The following is a 19,690-nucleotide window of genomic DNA, read 5'->3' as shown; positions in this document are numbered from 1 at the left end:
TGTTTCCAATCATGTCCATAACTTTTCATAAAGACTAAAATAAACTATGAGAACATACTGTCTAAACAGCAACAACAAAAGCATTAATTCCTAAGTATATAGCTTGACCTCAGGTTGAAATGGATCAAGGATACCCAGATCCATTAGCTGGATGATAGTGGTAAGCTATATACTTGGAACAGTCCATTAGATGATGACAAATCAAACATCGTGAGTCATTCTGTAGCATGACAGCATCAGGCTTCTAGGAAACTTACTCGATCAGGCTGACATCACTCTGCTTAGATCGTACTAATCTAATGACCAAAGTCATGTTGTGACCTTCAGATGCTGACCATCGTGATATCGGAGTGGAAAAATTCCATGATGACTAACAGTAAAACACATCATACATGTACACACCCACACACACACACATAAACTCTTATAGCGGTGCACAAAGTACTGCAACACTCAGCATATTGATCTGGTTGACATTGTGCACGTCAGTGGTATTATAATACTCACACAATGCAAACAGTACAGCAAACTGACATCACAACCAATTCAAGCGTGCCAAGTGAAAAAAAGATGCATGACTCACATGCATCTGGAGTGTTTCTGTCAATGTACTGGCTGAAGTCGAGGAGAAACTGAGTGTTGTTGAGTGACAACTTCAGCTCTTTGCAGTACTCCCTGAAGAAACAGCATTGATCGGTTTCAATCTCAGGCCCTTCTGAGTAGTGAAATTGGATTGTACAGTTGTGTCATGATCACTTACCTTGGAGCGATGTAGGTGTAACCAAACTCATCAAACCTCTCCAGCTGAATGGTTTGCATGGCTTTTGAAAACATAAAAACACCTAGTTCAAGCTCATATGAAACAAGATTGTGGATGTTCCAAACAGCGGATTAGGTGCTTGTAAGTGATGATTTCTGTGTCTAAAATGATGTAAATGTCCTGGTATTTGTGCTTTTAGATGATTATGTGAATCCAGAAATACATGACAAGTGAACAGTTATATCAAATTTTAAGAAATGCCGATGGGCAATGCGTGGACACAGTAGTGCTCATACTCTTAGCTGAAAGGCCCCCTGACAAATGCATGCAAACACGAACAGACACATAAAGTATTGGACAGTTATGAGGTGATGGAGTAAGGTAGAGCGTGTGGATGGAGTCGCAGTAAGCAGGCATGAGAGAATAACTGAGTGAGAAATACTTTACCTTCTTGCCCTGTTGTGACCCCAGGGAGAAAGAGATGAGGACGGGAGAAAGTAGGAAGGATAAATGGTGATAAAAATTCACTTATCATCTGATAAATGATGTCATACCTCGGAAAATATGCTAAAAATATGAATGACTAGATGACTAATGACTAAAATAAAGGAATACTGCATCTCACAGACAAACTTTAGATATAAAGAAAGAATGCATATTTTAGAAATTCAGGACAGGAAATGATAAGAGGGGAACTACAGCATGGGCATCAAAGGAAAGAACATGTAAACATACAGTATTAATAAAAAAAAATCTTTCATCTCTCTGCTTTGTATGTCCTGGATCTGGATTTCATTTAAAATACTGTCTGGTAATTCTTATCTCATAAATGACATGACAGGCATCAATGGCCATCATTCACTGGTCTCTTAAAATGAAGACATTTTGGACATTGCCTTTAAAATATATCGAGTCGTGTGGTGCAGTCTGCAAAAAAAATTACTGAGCACTGAGTTTCCTTGGGGTCATGGAAATCTGGTGCAGGATGAAACAATGTCCTTCACATAAAACATAACGGGCAGATTCATTGTCCCTCTGTCTCTATAGACTGGGCAGGGTGTCTCTATGTCCAATTGCTTTCCGCACCATACATTCTTTCTCTTTGCTTCTCTGTCACCATGTCTTCAACCCCAGCATTAGGTCATTTATTCAATGCATGCAGGATTCCTGCTATATGGGTGAACAAAAAAAAAACATGTCCATCCATCATTCTCTTGGCAAGGGACCCTACTAATGTATTAAGAGGACAAGTGGCTGCAGGAACCACCTACTGCAGGAGAGTGATAAGATGGATCGAGGTATTGGTGGTCTGGCTCCAGTGTGAAACTCTATATGGCTGTACAGAGAACTTTAGAGTCCCAAACTCCCTATCGGAGTAGTCTGTGGCAGCTAGGCATGTTGTGTTACTTTCTTTAACAGGCCTGTAAACGTTCTGACAGCCTTTATGGCACAGTGACAGACTCGTTATGGCATAGAGGGAGTGATACAGAGGCCGAAACACTCAGTCAAAATCTCATCTGTTGGAATAACTGCACCATTAGCCATTTATGCTTTGTGGCGTCACATTAAAGTTATGAAAAATCCACTAAAGGCAGATGGTTATGTGCTGAATCTGACTTTTTCTACTAATTATCTCCCTTGATCAAAGAGACTATCCACTCATGCATCTATAAAGTCATGATTCAGCATTCATACTTCCACCGTCTGCCCATCCATCCATCCATCCATCCATCCATCCATCCATCCATCCATCCATATGTAATGTACAAAGAAATAGGACAAACATGCTTATACAGTGGAATAGCATCACATGGTAATAGGGAGTACTTGCCCCAAGAAGAAGCTGTAAAATCCCAGTGTGAAAGCAGGACAGAAGAGAACAAGTTGAATCAGAATGAAAATGCAAAGCATTCAAAGGACACTGGCAGATTCAGTATGTGCATATATTAATAAGTGGTGTCCTTGTTAGGAGAAGCAGCCAGAGTGTATCATACAGAGACACAGCCTTGAGAGAGCACAAATGGACCGAGAAAATAAGCTGTAGAAAAAGAAAAAAGCGGGGAGGGTAGAGGGAATTTAGGAGGAATACAGAGAACAAGGCGAGGACAGGTTTACAGATTAGAGAGAGAGACACACAGAAAAACAGAAAGACAGTCAGAGAGAACATTTTAGAGTATCAAAATGAAGTATATCGACCCCATGAAAAAATTAGAAAAGAAAAGATGGACAGGGAGGCAGAGAGATGGAATTGGCCACTAAAACATAATGAAAAAACAAACAAAAAAACACACACATTCGTTTGGAGAGGTGATAATGAGCATGGAGAAGGGGGTGTGGGAGGTTTTTCGTCTTCTTCTAAGCCAGAAGGAGGGCCAGAAGAGGGGAGTGAAGACGGAGAGAAGGGCAAAATGTAGACAAGATCAAAAGAGCTAGTGCTTGGGCTGGGCCTGCGAGAAGGACAGCATGTGGATGAGTGTGTGTGGGAGTGTAGGGTGACTGACCAGTGGGTTACACTACAAAAGAAAAGCACCGAGGGGATCTGCTTTTCTGTGCAGAAAACACAAAGGAGTGGTTGTGGTTCCAGCTAGGAACAAGTAGTACAAAGCGAGTGGAGATACTTGAGAGGACGACCTGAAGAAAGTATGCATGGGAGTTGGTCGTGAGGCACCAGCCAAATTAAGTCTGATTGATTTGTTTGCACGCTGTTTATCATGAGGGTGTATTCTATACTCACACATAGCTTGTTTCATATCATCCCCCAGTTTAGCTTGGATGAAGTGTTCACTGTATTTAGGCAGAGCAAGAGCCAGGCTGCAGAAAAAAAACAATCACAGACACACTGATGATAAAATATGAGGTTGAAGGTCATTTGACTGAATCATTTGTTTCAGGAAACTGAAACTCGGGACTTGGTTGGAGCAGTGTACTGGGCTTACTAGCAGCACAGAAATTTGATATTAATGACTGCTCTCCCATCATGTTGTCAGTCAACTGAACACTGTAGATAGATCCAACTACATAATTTGAGTTATGCTTGACATCTGCTAAAGAAATGACACAATGCCTAAGAGTTCAGTACCACTCCAAACATAACCATGTTTTCTAATGAAGACATCAAGTGTACTTGACTAACAGTGTTTTACAGGAGGATGCTTGTGAACAGCTGCTCTATTGACATGTTTCTTTTATGTCTTTTGTAATGTAGTCTTCAGTCTATGAAAACTTTTTTGTGCAAAGCTTGTTTCAAGTTTTACTCAAGCAATCAATCATGTACAGGATTCATTATTCATTAATATACCGTCATAATAACCACAAAGAGTCGTTGTTTCACACATGAAGCGACTCACATGTTGACTAAACTTTACAAACAACTCAATTCTGAGTTTACTGCTGTGCGTAAGGGAAATAAGTCTACTGCACAGTCTATGTAATAAATTCTTTTTTACTTTTTACAAGAAATCATGTACTATTCTTTAAAAAAAAAAGAAAAAAAACTCACAATGAGATACCTTTAAATATTTTTTAAGGGCCTTAATTTTCACTAAGTTCATTTACTTTTTAATACCCTGCAGACACCCTGTTAGAGAAAAGGTTTTCTATGTTTTTCAGAAGGCATGCTTTTCTGCATGTTCAGTGAAATGCATAAAAAAAAAAAACCTTAAATGTTTTTCCCATTAACTAAGCAGAGCCTGATGTTAGAAACTGGAGAGTGACCCCTGTTGGCTTAAGTAGTGTCCTCCATCAACTGGAGTGCTCTCAGTAGTGAGTGTGAGTAAATTACCTGAAGTGACACTGAGACAGCTTAATGAACAATAAATTAATAGATATTACAAAATTGCTGAGATGGCTCACCTGTAATCTGTACCATTGACTGGACCCCATGTGTAGGTCCTGACTCCTCGATCTATGTACCTCTGCCAAGGATGACACACAGAATTTGGCATTAAGAATTGCTATGTAATGTTGTTGTTTTTGAAGTTTTTATTGTTTATTGTTCAAAACAATTCAGAACATAATCAGTAATAAATAGTAAAACTATCTGAAAATTGTCTGGCACATAGTCAGAAACTCATTTCTGTTTTCTCTTCACTTTGTATTAGCGGACAGACTTTCTAAGATGATCTTAATTACTGCAAACAGCAGTGAATTACGTCTTTCTGTAGCAGGGAACATCACTTGGTATGGTGGAACAAAAATATAGAGTGAGGTTTGCAGAACTGTTTTGATAAGATGTCAAAAAAAAAATGAAAGCAGGGGTGTCGATTAGCTCAGTTGGTAGGTAGAGCATCCACCCCATGTACAAGTTCTTGTCGTAGCGGCCCAGGGTTCAAATCTGACCTGCGGCCCTTTGTTACATTTCATTCCCCATCTCTCTCTCTCTCTCTCTCCCCACATTCAGGTCAGTCTTCAGCTGTCACTATACAATAAACTTGAAGGCCAAAAAAATATCTTTAAAAAAAGAAAGGAAAATGAAAGCAATGAGCCTGACAAACGTCAGATATTAAATATTCAAACTATCTGCTACTAAGAATTAGCTATTATAGTGGCAGCAATTTCATAATATGACTTTAACAGTCTCACTTTTCCTTTTGTATAATGGTTCAAATGTTACATTGGAAATATTTGTAAGTCTGCAAATCCGAAGCATGATAGGAGACCTCTACAGAAGCATTAAATTTTAAGTTCCTCAATATACTCTAGTGTAACATGTTAAGCCCTGTCGAGTATTTTCTCTTACCTCATCCTGAGTTTTCACTAGAGTGTGAATGGTCCGTTCACCTGTCTCACCATCAATCATCATTCTCCTGATCTGCAGGGAGGAAACAGTATAGATGTAGTTAGAACCTCACTGGATCTGATTCACTGTGTATTGGCTGATTTGAAAACATTCTGTCAAATAACCTCATACTACTTAGTTAGGGACACTAAGTAAATCTTCAGCAGGGGCTGATTGTGATAGTTTTATGAGGAGACATGAGACATCTGGCATCTGAATACCTGGCTGGATGTGAATGCACCTCTGTATCTTTATTTGAGTGTGTGTCTGTGTGTGTGGCGGTTTTTTGTCCATGTATATGTACACTCTACCTCCACTTTGATGTCATTCTCCAGCTCCGCATCCAGGAGGTCTAGGGTAACAGGTTCCTGGAATTTAGGATTCTGTGGAAAAGATGATTTTTCACTCTGATGTGTGACACAATTAAATATTACGACATAAATAACAGGATCGATTTGAAGAAAACAAAGAAGGGACCTTTACTCTAGGCTTAGTCGTTTGGCTGGAAGCAGAGTTTATTATGTAATAACTTTCTTTCATATCACTCTATCTTGAGCCTGCTGAGTTGATAAAGTAAAATGATATAAAATGCAGTGGACCATTTTACAATTGTTATTCAGAGATGAGTTCTTACTATGGCAATCAGCCATAGACGGGAATAACCCTCTGCATCGTATGGCCATTGCATTAAATAATAGGCTTTAATTATTTGAGCCACAATATTCTTTTGTATTCAATTCAGGAGTAATGCCAGCATTTTTCCAAACACATGAATCTAATCATATCCATGGGATAAAAAACAGAGGGTACCATATGGCAGCATTTTGACAACATATCTGTGACACGAGACACAGCCGAATCAGATTTGATACAAAGTGACACTGGACCCTATTAATGTCCTCTCTTAAAAACCCTATACGTCTGAGTGGCTTTATGGTGATATAAAATGGTAGCAGTAATCTAGTGCTTCTCTATAAAACAGCAGTACATGGAATCTGATACAAGCCTGTCCTCCACAGCATTTGTTCACTCTGTGACTCAAAATGTGGGGTGATGCAGTGAGAGCATACCACTGTTGATACAGTGTTTTTTTTTTTTTTTTTTAACATAGTTTGTTTTTTCTATGTTGATGTATGACTCTAAAAATACAATAAATATGTATTTCAATTTTAAAGTAAACAAGAGAATAAAAACTTAGTTCTTGTTACAGCAAAGCTTAAATATCAGAATAGACCACTGGTACATAAAGTGTGAATCAGTACAGAGTTCCTTACTTTTGATGGAAAGTGAAATGAAATGGAGTAGCAAAGGAAGAAGATTAAGATGAAGCATCTCAACATGAAAATGAGAAAAGAAAGAACAAAGGATTAAGATATCTAAGACTGGGTAATGCAGAATGAGATATCAAACATGCATAAGCAAGACAGGAGAGAATATGAGAAAAATGAAAATGGGAACACTGGATGATGTGAAAATTTGAAAAAGTTCAAATAAGAAATAAGGAGTGAGAAAGGAAGAGCAACAAGGTTAAAAAGAAGGAATGAGAGACTACTGTGTGTCACCTGAGATTTGGTGAGGTGAGCTGGGTTGTGAGATCAAAATAAAAATGCTACTGCAACTGGGAATGACACATGAAATATGTACAAACATAATCAAAAACAAAAAGAAGAGCCAGTGCTGAGGCATAAAGAGATGAGACATGTGAAATGTTCACAAGGCCCAAGGTCAACATCAGTATTCACACAATCTCTCATTTGGCTGTTTCAATGAGACAATGAGTGATTGACAAGCAGGCCTCCAAGCATTACACACACACAAACACACAAACACAGCACAGAATGTTGATGGGAGAAAATAATAATAACAATGCTACAGTGCTGTCTCTCTTGAATGCTACATTGAACTGAGGTAATTCTGACAATGCACTGGTGTGTGTGTCTGTGGTTTCTCTCAGCTGACATTCCTGTATACATTTGAGAGGAAACATGAAGTACAATAAGCCAATCATAAGTCAATTATCTTTCCACTGTGTTTTCTCTAGTGGCCACACGTTAGCCGCACTTCTGAAATTAAAAAAAGAAAAACAACAAGGAATGTTCGCATAGAGGGAAGGAGATAAAGGCAAAAAAAAAAAACGGTTGATATGCACAACATAGGGTTGAAAAGTTGCATTAACTTCACCATTTGTATATTTCTTTTTAAATTATTTGATGTTCAATCATCAAATGTTTCTCATTTAGGTACAAGCTATGAACCGACAAATCACCAGAATGTATCATAAAATATACTCATTCATTTATAAAACATTTCCATGACCAGAACAGTAGACACACACACACACACACACACACACACACACACACACACACACACACAGAATAGAATAATCTACCATCACTTTAATTTGGGTAAAATCCAGATGTGGTTGTGGAGCACATAAGAGATGCATAATATCTGCTGCAAAAAATAATGATTACCTACAATGACTACAACTATATCTGTTAAAAATGGTATCTATAGGACTAAAATACATAAAACTCTACTGCATTACTGCATTACTACCTTCAGGAACCGCAATCTACAGCACTTCTACTTTGTCTCACCTCATGAAAAGTGACAGCATACTTATTACTGAGCCTGAGCTTCCTGTTATGAATCCTTTTCTAGGAAAATTATGAAAAGATGGGAAAATGTCACACTGCGTCACCTTTATTTAAAATCGTGTTTAAAACATGATTTTAAATACATACATTGTGTCACTACCATCAGCAACTCAGTAACCATTTTGAAAGGTATGTCTACACAGACACAGACGCAGAGACAGAGTTAAGTGTTACAATCTGGTTGAAAAAATTGGGAGGGGACAAAAGTCAAGAGGGAAATCCCCTTTATTCCAGAGAAGGAAATGATATGCAGCTTCCTCTTACTACTGTATCAAAAGGTTATTCTCGAAATATAGTGCATGCCTAGTTACTATAATCTACTGAACAACACCATCAACTTTTTTTCCCCCTTGTTTAAGATTTATAGGCCAGTTTTCCACCACTGTCTCTGTATGAGTATCTCTTTTTATGTAACTTCCAGGAGCCAAGAGTCATAGTTTATACTAATCCACGATTTATTGTGCTTTGATGGCATGTGAATTACCAATTTAACAAAACCTATTAAACTAAGAATTAAAATAACTGGATCCATAATTGTGGAGAGTTGTGGATTGATGAATGGGATATAAGTGTGTGTCTGCCAAGGATCCACTGATTGAAATCCAGGGAAGTGCCCCTCTGAACATCACGACCCCAAACACAGAACTCCTGGGCAGCACATGGTCACTGTTTAGCCTGTCAGAACCGGTTTGCCTCAGGTTAAAGGTAGTGGGTTGTATCCACTTGTGGGGGTACTGGCTACTTTTAACCAGGTCACATCTTAATACCTGCCTGCGGCTAGAAATCCTGTTGCATTTATTTGGGGAGTTGTAAGACCACTCAGGGTGTTTGGCCCATCAAGACAGACAGCTAGATGCTGGATTTCTCGTTCTTTTTTCAACTTTGAGCCTTTTTGTATACATATTGTTATCAATTCAAAAAAATCAGTGATAATGATATACAGTAGCCCTGAAAATCATAAGACTCTTCTCACAAGATGTAATCAATATAAATAAATAAAAAACAAACAGCAGCATGACATATTCCCAGGGTGTAACAAATTAAATTATAATCTGGGATGTACTACCTTTGCTTTAAAACACATTATCTCTAGTGTATGCCACAGTGCCTCATTTCACCTTCATTTTTAAACATATATGCCAGTCTGCTGCCAAGTCTACATATCTATTTTATCTCACATGGTAATGAGTGACCTTCTAGTCGACATCTGAGGACTGATGATATCAAGTCATACTGAGGAATGAATTCTCTTCATGAAGATTGATGAGGTGACAGCATATGGAAAAGTTTGAAAAGAGCCTGCGCCATCTGCTAGCCTGCATATTATTCAGCACTTATTGTGCACCCATGTGGAATAGTCAGAATATAATCTAATGCATCAAGACACTAGGGCCAGATGCCATACCTTTGGCTGAAGATTGGGGTGCAGCAGGACATATCCATTAGGATCAATGGCAAAGTAGTATCCATTTGGACCAATCTGAAGCAAAACATGAACAAAGGAGAAGGCAATTAAATCTTTGTGTCCAGAAAATTACATGATGCCAGTATGTGTACAATATAACTGCTAGACAGCTATTAATGTCTGTGAAAATGTGTGTCAAAGAGCTTCAGGACAGCTATTAATGTCTGTGAAAATGTGTGTCAAAGAGCTTCAGTGGTCCCCAAAAAACATTAAACAAAGGGGCTGTAATTAATGACAAGGATATTTTTCATTTGCAGATAATTTTATATAGACGTCATATCTCTAATCACTAATTGCACCAGAGGGAAAATTCTCTGCAAGTTCTCCACAACTGAGCAAGTCACAAGACTCGATTTGATAAATCTATTTGTCTGCGTACATGTGGTGACATATGGGTGTTAAACTCACTGTGAAGCGTGGTGTGAGCTTCTTGATGTCATCCAGAGACACGTCAATCCCCATTACGCCAAGAATCAACTGATTCTGGTGCTGAAAGTATGAGAGGAAAAAAAGGATAAGGTGAAATATATTCATCCTGGTACTGCTGACTCTGCTCATCGTGTGTTTAAGCACTTTATGTACTGCACCTCGCCATTCCTGTCATCTTTGGTCTTTGTTTTATTGAAGACAGGCAGTGTTCCTGTGATGACAAGACCCAGTTCCTGATGGAGAGTCAAAGAAATGCACTATTCAACTCAGGAATCTCATCATGTTAAAATTAATACTTTGTACTGTCATATAACTGTCATATAAAATTTTATACCAGAGCATCAAGGTATACATTAGTCCACTGGACTTGTTTGGCCTGCTTGTCTGCTAGGACCATTGGCCTTCCCAGGACATCCAAGTACTCCTAAATTTGACAGAATTTTGAGTTTAATGCTTCGGTGCTGGCAGAATGTTAGGTGCTTAATGAATATGAAAATAACGAATAATTCTCCAACCTGTGTGTTTATTCTGATGGCTCCGATGGAAGGAATCTCATAGAAGTAACCTGGACAAATTATCAGACAGTCGTTACCAAACAAAACTTAATGCTACAATCACACAATGATAACGTAACACAAGAGGAACTAAATGGCAACCGTACATAAGACTAACCCGAAAGCAAGGATTAAAGGACACAGCCTGCAACTCTATAGTCTACTGCATCATGACTCTTTGCTTAGTTTGAGGTGAGTCATCACACATAGTTGCATTTATATTTGTGGTGATAATATTTTCAACATTTGGCCAAGGACATTTCAGCAGGGCAGATGACAAAGAGGCTCGAGGGTAGCTCCTCTTTTTTTAAAACAATGTTCATTATCACGTCACCACCCTGTCTCCTCTAAACATTCTTCTACTTTGTAGATTATTTTATGCCACTGTTAGATTACCTGAGCAGGTTGAAACAGTATAAAAAAAATGATGTGTGTTATGATCCGTGCTGTACCTTTGTTGGAACAGGCCATCCATTGAATGGGTCCTTTATCATAGTTGTGCTGTCCTACTGAGAAGGTGAAGATCCTCACCTGGAGCATAAGATTCAGTTCAATTCAATATTTATCATGACATAATCTCTTACAATGTTAGAACATATTCTTTATAATTATGGTATGTTAACACATATCTCATTTCTCCTAAACTTAATATCAACAATGGTTGTCTTGTCCTAAATGTATTGTTATTATATACTTTATGATATATTATGATGTTGTCATAACATCTCAGATCAAGTTAATATTTAAAGAGGACACTAAAGTGCTTCTACAACTTGCTTATTTCCTGATTCTTGTGGATGTGTACAGTTGTGATTTGTGTGTGTGTGTGAGTAGAGTAGAGTAGTATTTCTGAAGAAACTCTTGGGTAGTGAGGATATGCACACGGAAGTTGCAACCCAAAGGGGGCTCCAAAAAGCTGAGTCTAATGAAAACTGACAATAGGAGCACATCCACATAGATAAAAGTAAACACTCTGTGTGTGTGTGTGTGTGTGTGTGTGTGTGTGTGTGTGTGTGAGTGTGTGTGTTTTGTGTGTGATTTGTGTGTCATCAGTGTACCTTTTTGTCAGCATTGTACTTCTGCAGTATGGCCTGAGCTCTTTCCTCTCCTCCATCAGTAAAAAGCATGATGATCTTGTTGCAGTTTGCTCTGCTCACATTAGTCTAGTTGAAGGAAAAGATGAGGGATTTCTCATTAATGTGTAATTTATCTTCATCCATGCAGTAGCAAGATGTAATGGTATAATTTTCAGTCTCCTGGTCTAGCACATTTGTTGGCCCAGACAAAGATGCCTATTCACGCTGTCATAAACCTTGGCATAATTGATGTTTTGATGACCTTGTCTTGTGTCATCATCAAGTCAGAACAGTACTTAAGTAATCTCAGAAAATAGTTGGTTCACAGCGATATTCTGCTCTAAGTATGCACAAAATGTTATCTTTGATGACCTCCAAAGGAGATACAACCTTTTGATTTGGACCAACCAAGCGTCATCCGTGTTTGTTCAGTCCAAAACAATCAAACTATAGGATTTTATGAACATTGCAGTTTCTTCAAAGCTTCAGACTCAATATTGTTAATGGTTTTTATCAAATCATACCTAATTACACCTCATATCTTAACCTAATACTCTTCTGGAGAAGACCTAATTCAGAGTTAATTACACATATTACTTTAAGCAGTGTCATATAACCCTATTTGAGGATAATGCTTTGCCATTTCAGGGTGGATAGTCTGTAACAACATAATATTTCTTTTATTGTCTGGTTGAGTTGAGGTAACATGTTCCACCAGCAGATGGCAGTGAAAGACAATGTTCTGCTGCTGCTTAAATTATGGAGGTATCAATGGTAACATTCATTCAATACTTGTTTTAAGCTTCTTATACACATTTACAAGAGACAAAATGGCATGTTTTTTTTTACTAACAAAAACAGACTGAAAAATCTTACCGCAGAGAGTTGCTCAAAAGCAAACTCAAAGCCCTTTGTGTAGTTTGTAATTCCTTTAGCTGTGATATTCTGTACAGCATCCTTAAGCAGCTTCTTGTTCCTCACGTTGGCCTGAACCAGATGGTCGAAACACGCCGTCTTCTTCACCCTGGTGTTAAACTTGGAAACAGAGTCAAGGAGTTATGACCCGCAAATTATTAATACATTTACAACATGTGTGCATCTGAAACAAATGATACAAATGCAGCATGCACACCCAAACACTCCCACCTGGCCCTGGCTGTTATCAAGCAGTGGTAAACAGACACATTCATCAAGCCCCACTAATTGCTTCACATCCTCAGAGCTCAACGATTTGGTACCCATGGAAACAAGATTCTGCTATTCAAGAACAAAGTTAGCCAGCAACACCGTCTTTTTTATAGGTGAGATCTCCTATATATGCACCAAGCCACCCAACATTTACCACACGTAGTCCCTCCTTCCATGCTGAACTGCAAGTCTAACTTTGATTTCTTATTTTCATTGTTAAGTATGTGAACGGAAGCTTTTAAATTATCCATGAGTGAACAGAAAGGACAGAGCCTCCAATGACATGAGTACAAATGACAGAATAAATTATATAATAGAATATATAATATTGGTGCATGAAGGACACGGCACCACAGTGTAGTAAACCAGCACATCTATTGTGTTGCACAACTCTTCTAAAACAATACTGCACCTCATCGATCTCAACTAATCAATGTGTCTCTGCAAGACAGCCAATGGGGAGGCTGAAAACACTGATTTACACAGACAAGCAAGGAGGCAAAAAGAGCCCTGACCGTATGTCTGCGCGCGTGTGGTTGCGTGAGTGTTTCCATATGAGCCTGACAGCCTTGAAGTTCCTTTTTAAATTGACAATAACAGACATCCACCATCACTGGACTGAAAGGCAAAATGACAACAGCTGTGGTTTGACAAAAAAGACTGGATCAAGGCGACAGCACACAAACGCATACAAACTCACACACAAACACAACTGAAGTTCACATGTTGTCCCCGTAGAGCAGTCGAGGATCTTTTATCACATAATCTATTAAAAGGAGGAGAAGTGAGGAAGGTGAGATGGGAATGTGGGAGGGTGTGGAGCAGAAAGTGACAGGAAGAAGACAGAAAAAGAGAAAAGGGGGGAGGGTGTGAATACAGGATTCAAACGCAGGATATAGAGGAGGTGTTTTATTTGAATACAATCTACTACAAAATTCCACTGTTCACTTGTGATCCTATTACGACAGCTCTGTGTGTGTGTGTGTGTGTGTGTGTGTGCATGTGTGATGGTTCAGGCCTTGGGAATGGATTAGTGATGACACAAGAGAGAAGGCTAATCGTCAAACTCTAATCCCGCTGGACTCTGCTACTCAAGCTACTCTGGTTTGCCCGCTGGACTGACACTAACTAACAACACTGACACTGGCTAACATGACTGAACAGGCTGGTTAAAAGTGACAGCGGCTTAGTGAGGTGAGAGGATGAGGGAAACCAAAGTGAGAAAAAAAATAGAGAGTATGAGGACAGGGGTGGTAAGAATGAGCGGAAAGGAACAGCCATCAGCATTCTTGTGACCTGCCGCAGCTGTTGAGGAAGTGTGCGAGCATCTTCCATGACCAAATGCCAACTTAGTCCCCAGGCTATAGTTAATGAGGAGGGATTTATGGGTAATATCAGAGATTAATGATTTAGTGTCAGGTTACAACACCCTCAGGACCAGAGAGGGTGCTGTGTGCGTGTGTGTGTGTGTATTGTGTATGGATAACTGAGTCAGAGAGAAAGAAACATAGAGAGAGAGAGGATGACAGAGATAATGAGTAATGACTTTTGGCAACGCAATTAATGGACACCAAGTTACATTGCTAAGAAATAAGTCAAGATGGAGTAAGAAAGAAGCAATCATCGTCATGCAGGTTGCAAACAAATCCCCAGGTCCACCAAACTTATTTGGGAAAGTAAATGTTACAATTACAACCCAAACTGTCTGCTGCAAACATCCATCACAGTTAACAGATCTCAATGAATTAAATTTGACCAACCTTACTTGCCTTAGTTGCACACACAGTTTTCCTGTGCAGACGAGGGTTTCTTTCAGGTGCACTCACTTTCACCTTCAAATAAACCTGTTTGGATAATCTGGCTAAACTGCTGAACACAGTTGCAATGTGTCTGTATTACCAAATTTGTATTACTGTAACCAGTAGAAATGTTGGCCAAAGATACAAAGATAATACCCAAATTATAAAAACCATAAATTATCCTTTTTTTCTCCCACAACCGCATCTGTGGTTCTCTTCCTCAGACCAGTAATGCACAACACCCACAGCACAATAGTTTTAGAAGAAAAACAATTCAAACAGCAGACAAACAGACAAAAAAAAAGTTCTAAGTCAAAACTGAGTTGAACTTTTTGTACTAATCTCTCTCATTCTGTCTCACTTTCTTAGACACAAATACACACACACACACACTGAGCTCCCCGACAGATTCCGATAATTGCACATCTTTGCAGAATCACAAGTCCACCGTGAAACAATACATTGTGCCCAAGACAAAGGGTCCCTGGAGAGAGGAAACAGAGTCTGAATGGCTGTCTTTGTGCAAGGAAAACGAAGACAGCTCCAATCTCTATAAAGACCCATCTCAATAAACACCTCCACAGGCACCCATCTACACATCACACAGTCTCCTGATTGGCTCTTTCTCAGTGTAATCACAAGCATCGAAGGCCTGGGTTAGATGGTCAGAGAATGAAAGGTGGAGGGGGAGAGCGATGGAAGAGATTAGTGGGTGAGAAAAGTAAAAATGAAGGGAGAAATAATGGGGGCAGTGAAAGGAGGAAAGTTGTGGTATTGTATATTGAAGGGGGGAGGAGTACAGTGTGCAGGGAGATCATGCATTGACACAAAGAGATGAATGGAGGCATATGGTGAAATGCTGAGAGTAATTGCAAGACTCAATGATGAAAGGAAAGAGTGATGGAGAGATCAAGAAGGTGATGAATGAGTGTTTCCTAGGGTTCACTCCAGTCAGAGGTGCAACTATAATTCCTTTAGGAGCGGTGGGAATGTACACTATACACATGCGCGCGCACACACACACACACACACACACACACCCAAGGGTAAGGAGGTACAGTGGGGGCATGTAGTGCAGAGTTTTAATCCTGTACACCAAATAGAGCAGTGGGTATTTCATTAAAGGTCTGTTTCAGGGTGGCCAGACCTGAGAGAAATCCATATTTCATTACTTGTGTCTTGTGTGTGTGTGTGTGTGTGTGTATGTGTGTATGTGTGTGTGGGCATGTGTTGTGTACACGTGGGCACGTGCAAAATGTTTTCATGTGTGTATCTTCATTCAAATTCACCTTAAAGCAGATGAATGGACATAAAAATAAATATGTGAGCCCATTCATGTGCACATTCTAAATCAGTCTGCCACTCTGTCCCTTTTCTCAGCATGCATCAATGCACCCCGTCGCCTCGTACAAACAGACCACCCAACGTTTAGCAAGTGGAGGGTTTCATAATACTCACATAAACCACATTGACGTAGTCATCATCAGACAGAGTCTCCAGCATCTCACTGACGGAGGTCCTGATCAGTTTGAGAGTCAAGCCAGACACGCTCCCGCTTCTGCCACAATAACAAGAAGAAGAAATAAATAAATAAATACCTGACAGCTTTTCACTGCAATCTGTCAACTCAGTTCCTGTCCTGTGAGATTTTACTCAGTGTAATTAGAAATGCTTCTGCCTTGGGAAATGCATTACATTATGTGGCAAATCTGAGAAGGCATGTATTATAATCAGAGGAAATCATGACTGATGCAAGAAGGTTATGGATCAATGAGGTTATAAAACAACTCACGCATCCACAAGGATTAGCATATCTTTGGGTGAGGCGGCTCCTTGAATGTACCTAGATGAACATTAATGAATGAAAGACAAGCTGGTCTGAGACACATATACACCCAATGATAATTTATTATGAACACAATATTACTTAGACACTTTGAGTCATGGTGTTACATGCATCTAGGGCTGCACAATATTTCTAAGAATTTAAATAGGAATACCTGTAAATACATTAAAAACCCTTGACTCAGAGTGTTCTTACTAACATTTCAGACCTTTAGACTACATTTACAATCATTATACAATGCTGAAAGTTGATGGACAATAATATTGAATTATCACCCAGCCCTTCATAGACTTACTACACTTACTATAACTGGAAGACACATTTATTTCCTGCCATAAACACCTGCACCTAAACTACCAAAAAAAGCAATTACATAGAACTAAACAATCATAAATACACCTGAATATATAAAAAATTCAGGCTTGATATCTAACCAGGATTGAATAAATGTTGCTGCTAGCAGTTTGCTTACCATGGCCTCCTGCGGACGTCATACAGGTCAATTTTACTGGGGGTCTTACGGGCATCCATCCAGGGGGAGGCTTGAGGAGGAGATCAGATATGTGTTGATTATCATGGTTTCGTAATTAAAGGGAATAAAACACTAATGTTTATTTTAGGTTGTTTTCCAACACCTCTGACTGTCAGACTAAAGTGTTGATCTGCAAATATCTAGGCAAAATGCAGTGTCATATTCAGCCCAGCAGTGCCTTGTTGTCATATTTTGTAGATAAGAAAGACACATTTTTGGAAGTTATAAAAGAAAGAAATGACATCTGTAACATAATGACGGTTAGCTTGTCGGACAGAATTCTACCATTCACATTATAACGTCTTTAATGTTCACTAAAATTATTCATGGAAAGAGGTAAACAACAGGGAAATAAGATAAAATATTCATCTGAGATGCAAAGCATGGAGCACTGGATTCAATTGCTTTGACAATAATCGGCTGCTTTCTATCTGTATCCTATTAGTGAGGGACACCATGAAAACAAGCCGGTATGAGAGTGTGTGACTGCCTATCATGCATGCTAAGAGGTGAAAAAAAAAAAAAAGGAACAAAGAGGAATCAATTCAGGTCCAATAAAAATTCATGAATATTAGACATAAACTTTTCCCATGAAGCTATATGGAGTCTATGATGACAGGGAATCTCATGAATAGAAATATCTTGGCAGAGAAAACACTGACAATAAAAAACAATCCTAGACTAATGTTAAAGCTAGTATGACACTGTGGCACCACATACCAGTGTAAACAAGGGGTATTATTTATTGGAGTTTATTTGCTCAGTGTGGTGTGAACTTGTGAATATATTCCCTGGATGGTTGTAGTTATAATTAAAAGCCACATGCTGTATCTCAGGTCATCCAAATAATAATCGGCTGATGAGTGCTCTCTGATTTGATAAGGAAAGAAACACACACACAAAGCTTCACTGTGATCTAAACAGATACACAAACACATTAGGAGGCTGAATAATCCAGTGCTTTTCCTTTGTGTTAAAGTTCAGGCAAAGACAAATGCAGTTTTCTTTTTTGTTGTTGTTGTTGTTGTTGTTGTTTTTTGTTACCTGGGTAGTAGCGAGCTAGGCCAGTAGCGCTACCAAACACCTGCCAGAGAAGGGTTGGATCATCCTCTCTGTTCTTTCTAAACACTTCCTCCAATGCCTCCGTCCAGTTGAGCTCATTCAGCACAATAGTGGCTAGAAATCCATACACACATACACAAACACAGACATGTCAAAATACAACAGACACTTAAAAGATGTATATATCTTGGACGCACAAAAAAAGTTTTATTGTAATCAGAACTCCACAACTCTGTGTCTGTGTGTGTATTTTGTAATAATGATCAAAGGTCACAGCGGTGCAGGTCAACAAGTCATCAGAGACTTTTGAAGACAACTGGACATCCCAGATGAACACACTTATTAAGATTCACACGCAGGCCTGCTCAGTGTCAGCCCACTCATCCAGTGGGACACACGAGTAAATATTAGGTCAGCACACCGTGCTGCTACTACTGCTGGTATTTAGAAATACTGAGGAATCGCTTTCTGGCTATAGTCTGGGGTTTTTTCACTAAAAATCAAGCTGTGTTTAATTTTACCTGAAACAACTTAAGTATCCACATGTGTGTTTATATGTGTGCATACGTGTGATTGATAGTGTATGTTGTGAGAGGCAACAGGCATTATGGATGTAATGACACAGCACCCAGACAGCTCAGAGCCACATAACACTCACTATGATGGATGGAGACATGGCACATGCTGCCCCATCTCTGTCTTTGCTCTGTCTCTCTCCTGCACTTCCCCTTTCCTCATTTCTAGTCTCTTTCTTTTTACTAATGTAGTTCTGTATATATGCTTTTATGTGTACATTTACCTATATCTGTATGTGCATGAGCATGTGAGTGAGATAGATTAGTATCCTGTATTGAGTGTGACGTGGCTCATTGATGTGCAAAGCAAACAGTGTTCATTTGCATGCATGCCTCTAGAGGGGAGAGTTAATGAAGCCTCGGTTGCCAGGAGTGCATGTTTTTTTATTATAGAAAGACAGGGAGAGAGAGAGAGAAAATGTATTTCCCTCATTAAATGTAGAATTTTAAAAGGAGACGGACAAAATAACACGGCGGCCCTTGTTAGGTAATGAGAAAATTACAAAGTGTATGTGTGATTTCTAAATGAAGAAGGATGGAGACAGACAAGTAGGTGGATGGCTCTCTACATACAAGCCCACTCATACTTATGGATGTGAAAAAAAAATCAGAACAAAATTAGCTAAATAGCTAGACACACGCAGAGAATATACACTTGTATTTGTACTCTAGGTTAAGGTTAACTAACAAAAACACAGTGCTAAACGAGCAAATCATAAACATCTAACCCAGCAGTAATATTTTTCCATTGGTTTTGAGTACTCCTGAGTTAGTCATAATATTTAATAAGCTGCTTCATAAGGGATACAGTATCCTCTCGTCGCCCATATTGCCACTGACACTAATGAATTCCCTGGCTGCACTCGGCATGGCTTTGATGCCACACTGAATCTGCACCATGAAATGACTTCATCTCAGTGGGATATCAGGAGTACAATATAATTCACAAACCAATACAACATGA

General features: G+C 39.1%; 1 protein-coding gene across 1 annotated transcript in view; it reads right to left on the bottom strand.

Annotated features, from left to right (window-relative positions):
• Positions 1-19,690, bottom strand: part of LOC104918121 (voltage-dependent calcium channel subunit alpha-2/delta-1) — a 57,646-nt gene that overhangs the window by 11,293 nt on the left and 26,663 nt on the right. The window contains exons 7-26 of the mRNA XM_019273372.2: positions 18,134-18,265; positions 17,030-17,099; positions 16,504-16,554; positions 16,170-16,269; positions 12,601-12,759; positions 11,707-11,811; positions 11,101-11,179; positions 10,610-10,659; positions 10,429-10,518; positions 10,253-10,327; positions 10,074-10,154; positions 9,606-9,680; positions 5,849-5,920; positions 5,499-5,570; positions 4,613-4,674; positions 3,495-3,571; positions 2,592-2,603; positions 1,208-1,216; positions 761-821; positions 584-675 (exon numbers count right to left, since the gene is read on the bottom strand). Coding sequence (XP_019128917.2) covers positions 584-675; positions 761-821; positions 1,208-1,216; positions 2,592-2,603; positions 3,495-3,571; positions 4,613-4,674; positions 5,499-5,570; positions 5,849-5,920; positions 9,606-9,680; positions 10,074-10,154; positions 10,253-10,327; positions 10,429-10,518; positions 10,610-10,659; positions 11,101-11,179; positions 11,707-11,811; positions 12,601-12,759; positions 16,170-16,269; positions 16,504-16,554; positions 17,030-17,099; positions 18,134-18,265 — 1,524 coding nt within the window. The remainder of the gene's footprint in view (positions 1-583; positions 676-760; positions 822-1,207; positions 1,217-2,591; positions 2,604-3,494; positions 3,572-4,612; positions 4,675-5,498; positions 5,571-5,848; positions 5,921-9,605; positions 9,681-10,073; positions 10,155-10,252; positions 10,328-10,428; positions 10,519-10,609; positions 10,660-11,100; positions 11,180-11,706; positions 11,812-12,600; positions 12,760-16,169; positions 16,270-16,503; positions 16,555-17,029; positions 17,100-18,133; positions 18,266-19,690) is intronic.

Source organism: Larimichthys crocea, chromosome XXI, assembly GCF_000972845.2.
Source record: "Larimichthys crocea isolate SSNF chromosome XXI, L_crocea_2.0, whole genome shotgun sequence".
Taxonomy (NCBI): Eukaryota; Metazoa; Chordata; class Actinopteri; family Sciaenidae; genus Larimichthys; species Larimichthys crocea.
The sequence above is the reverse complement of the archived record's forward strand: the minus strand, read 5'-3'. Positions and strand labels throughout refer to the sequence as shown.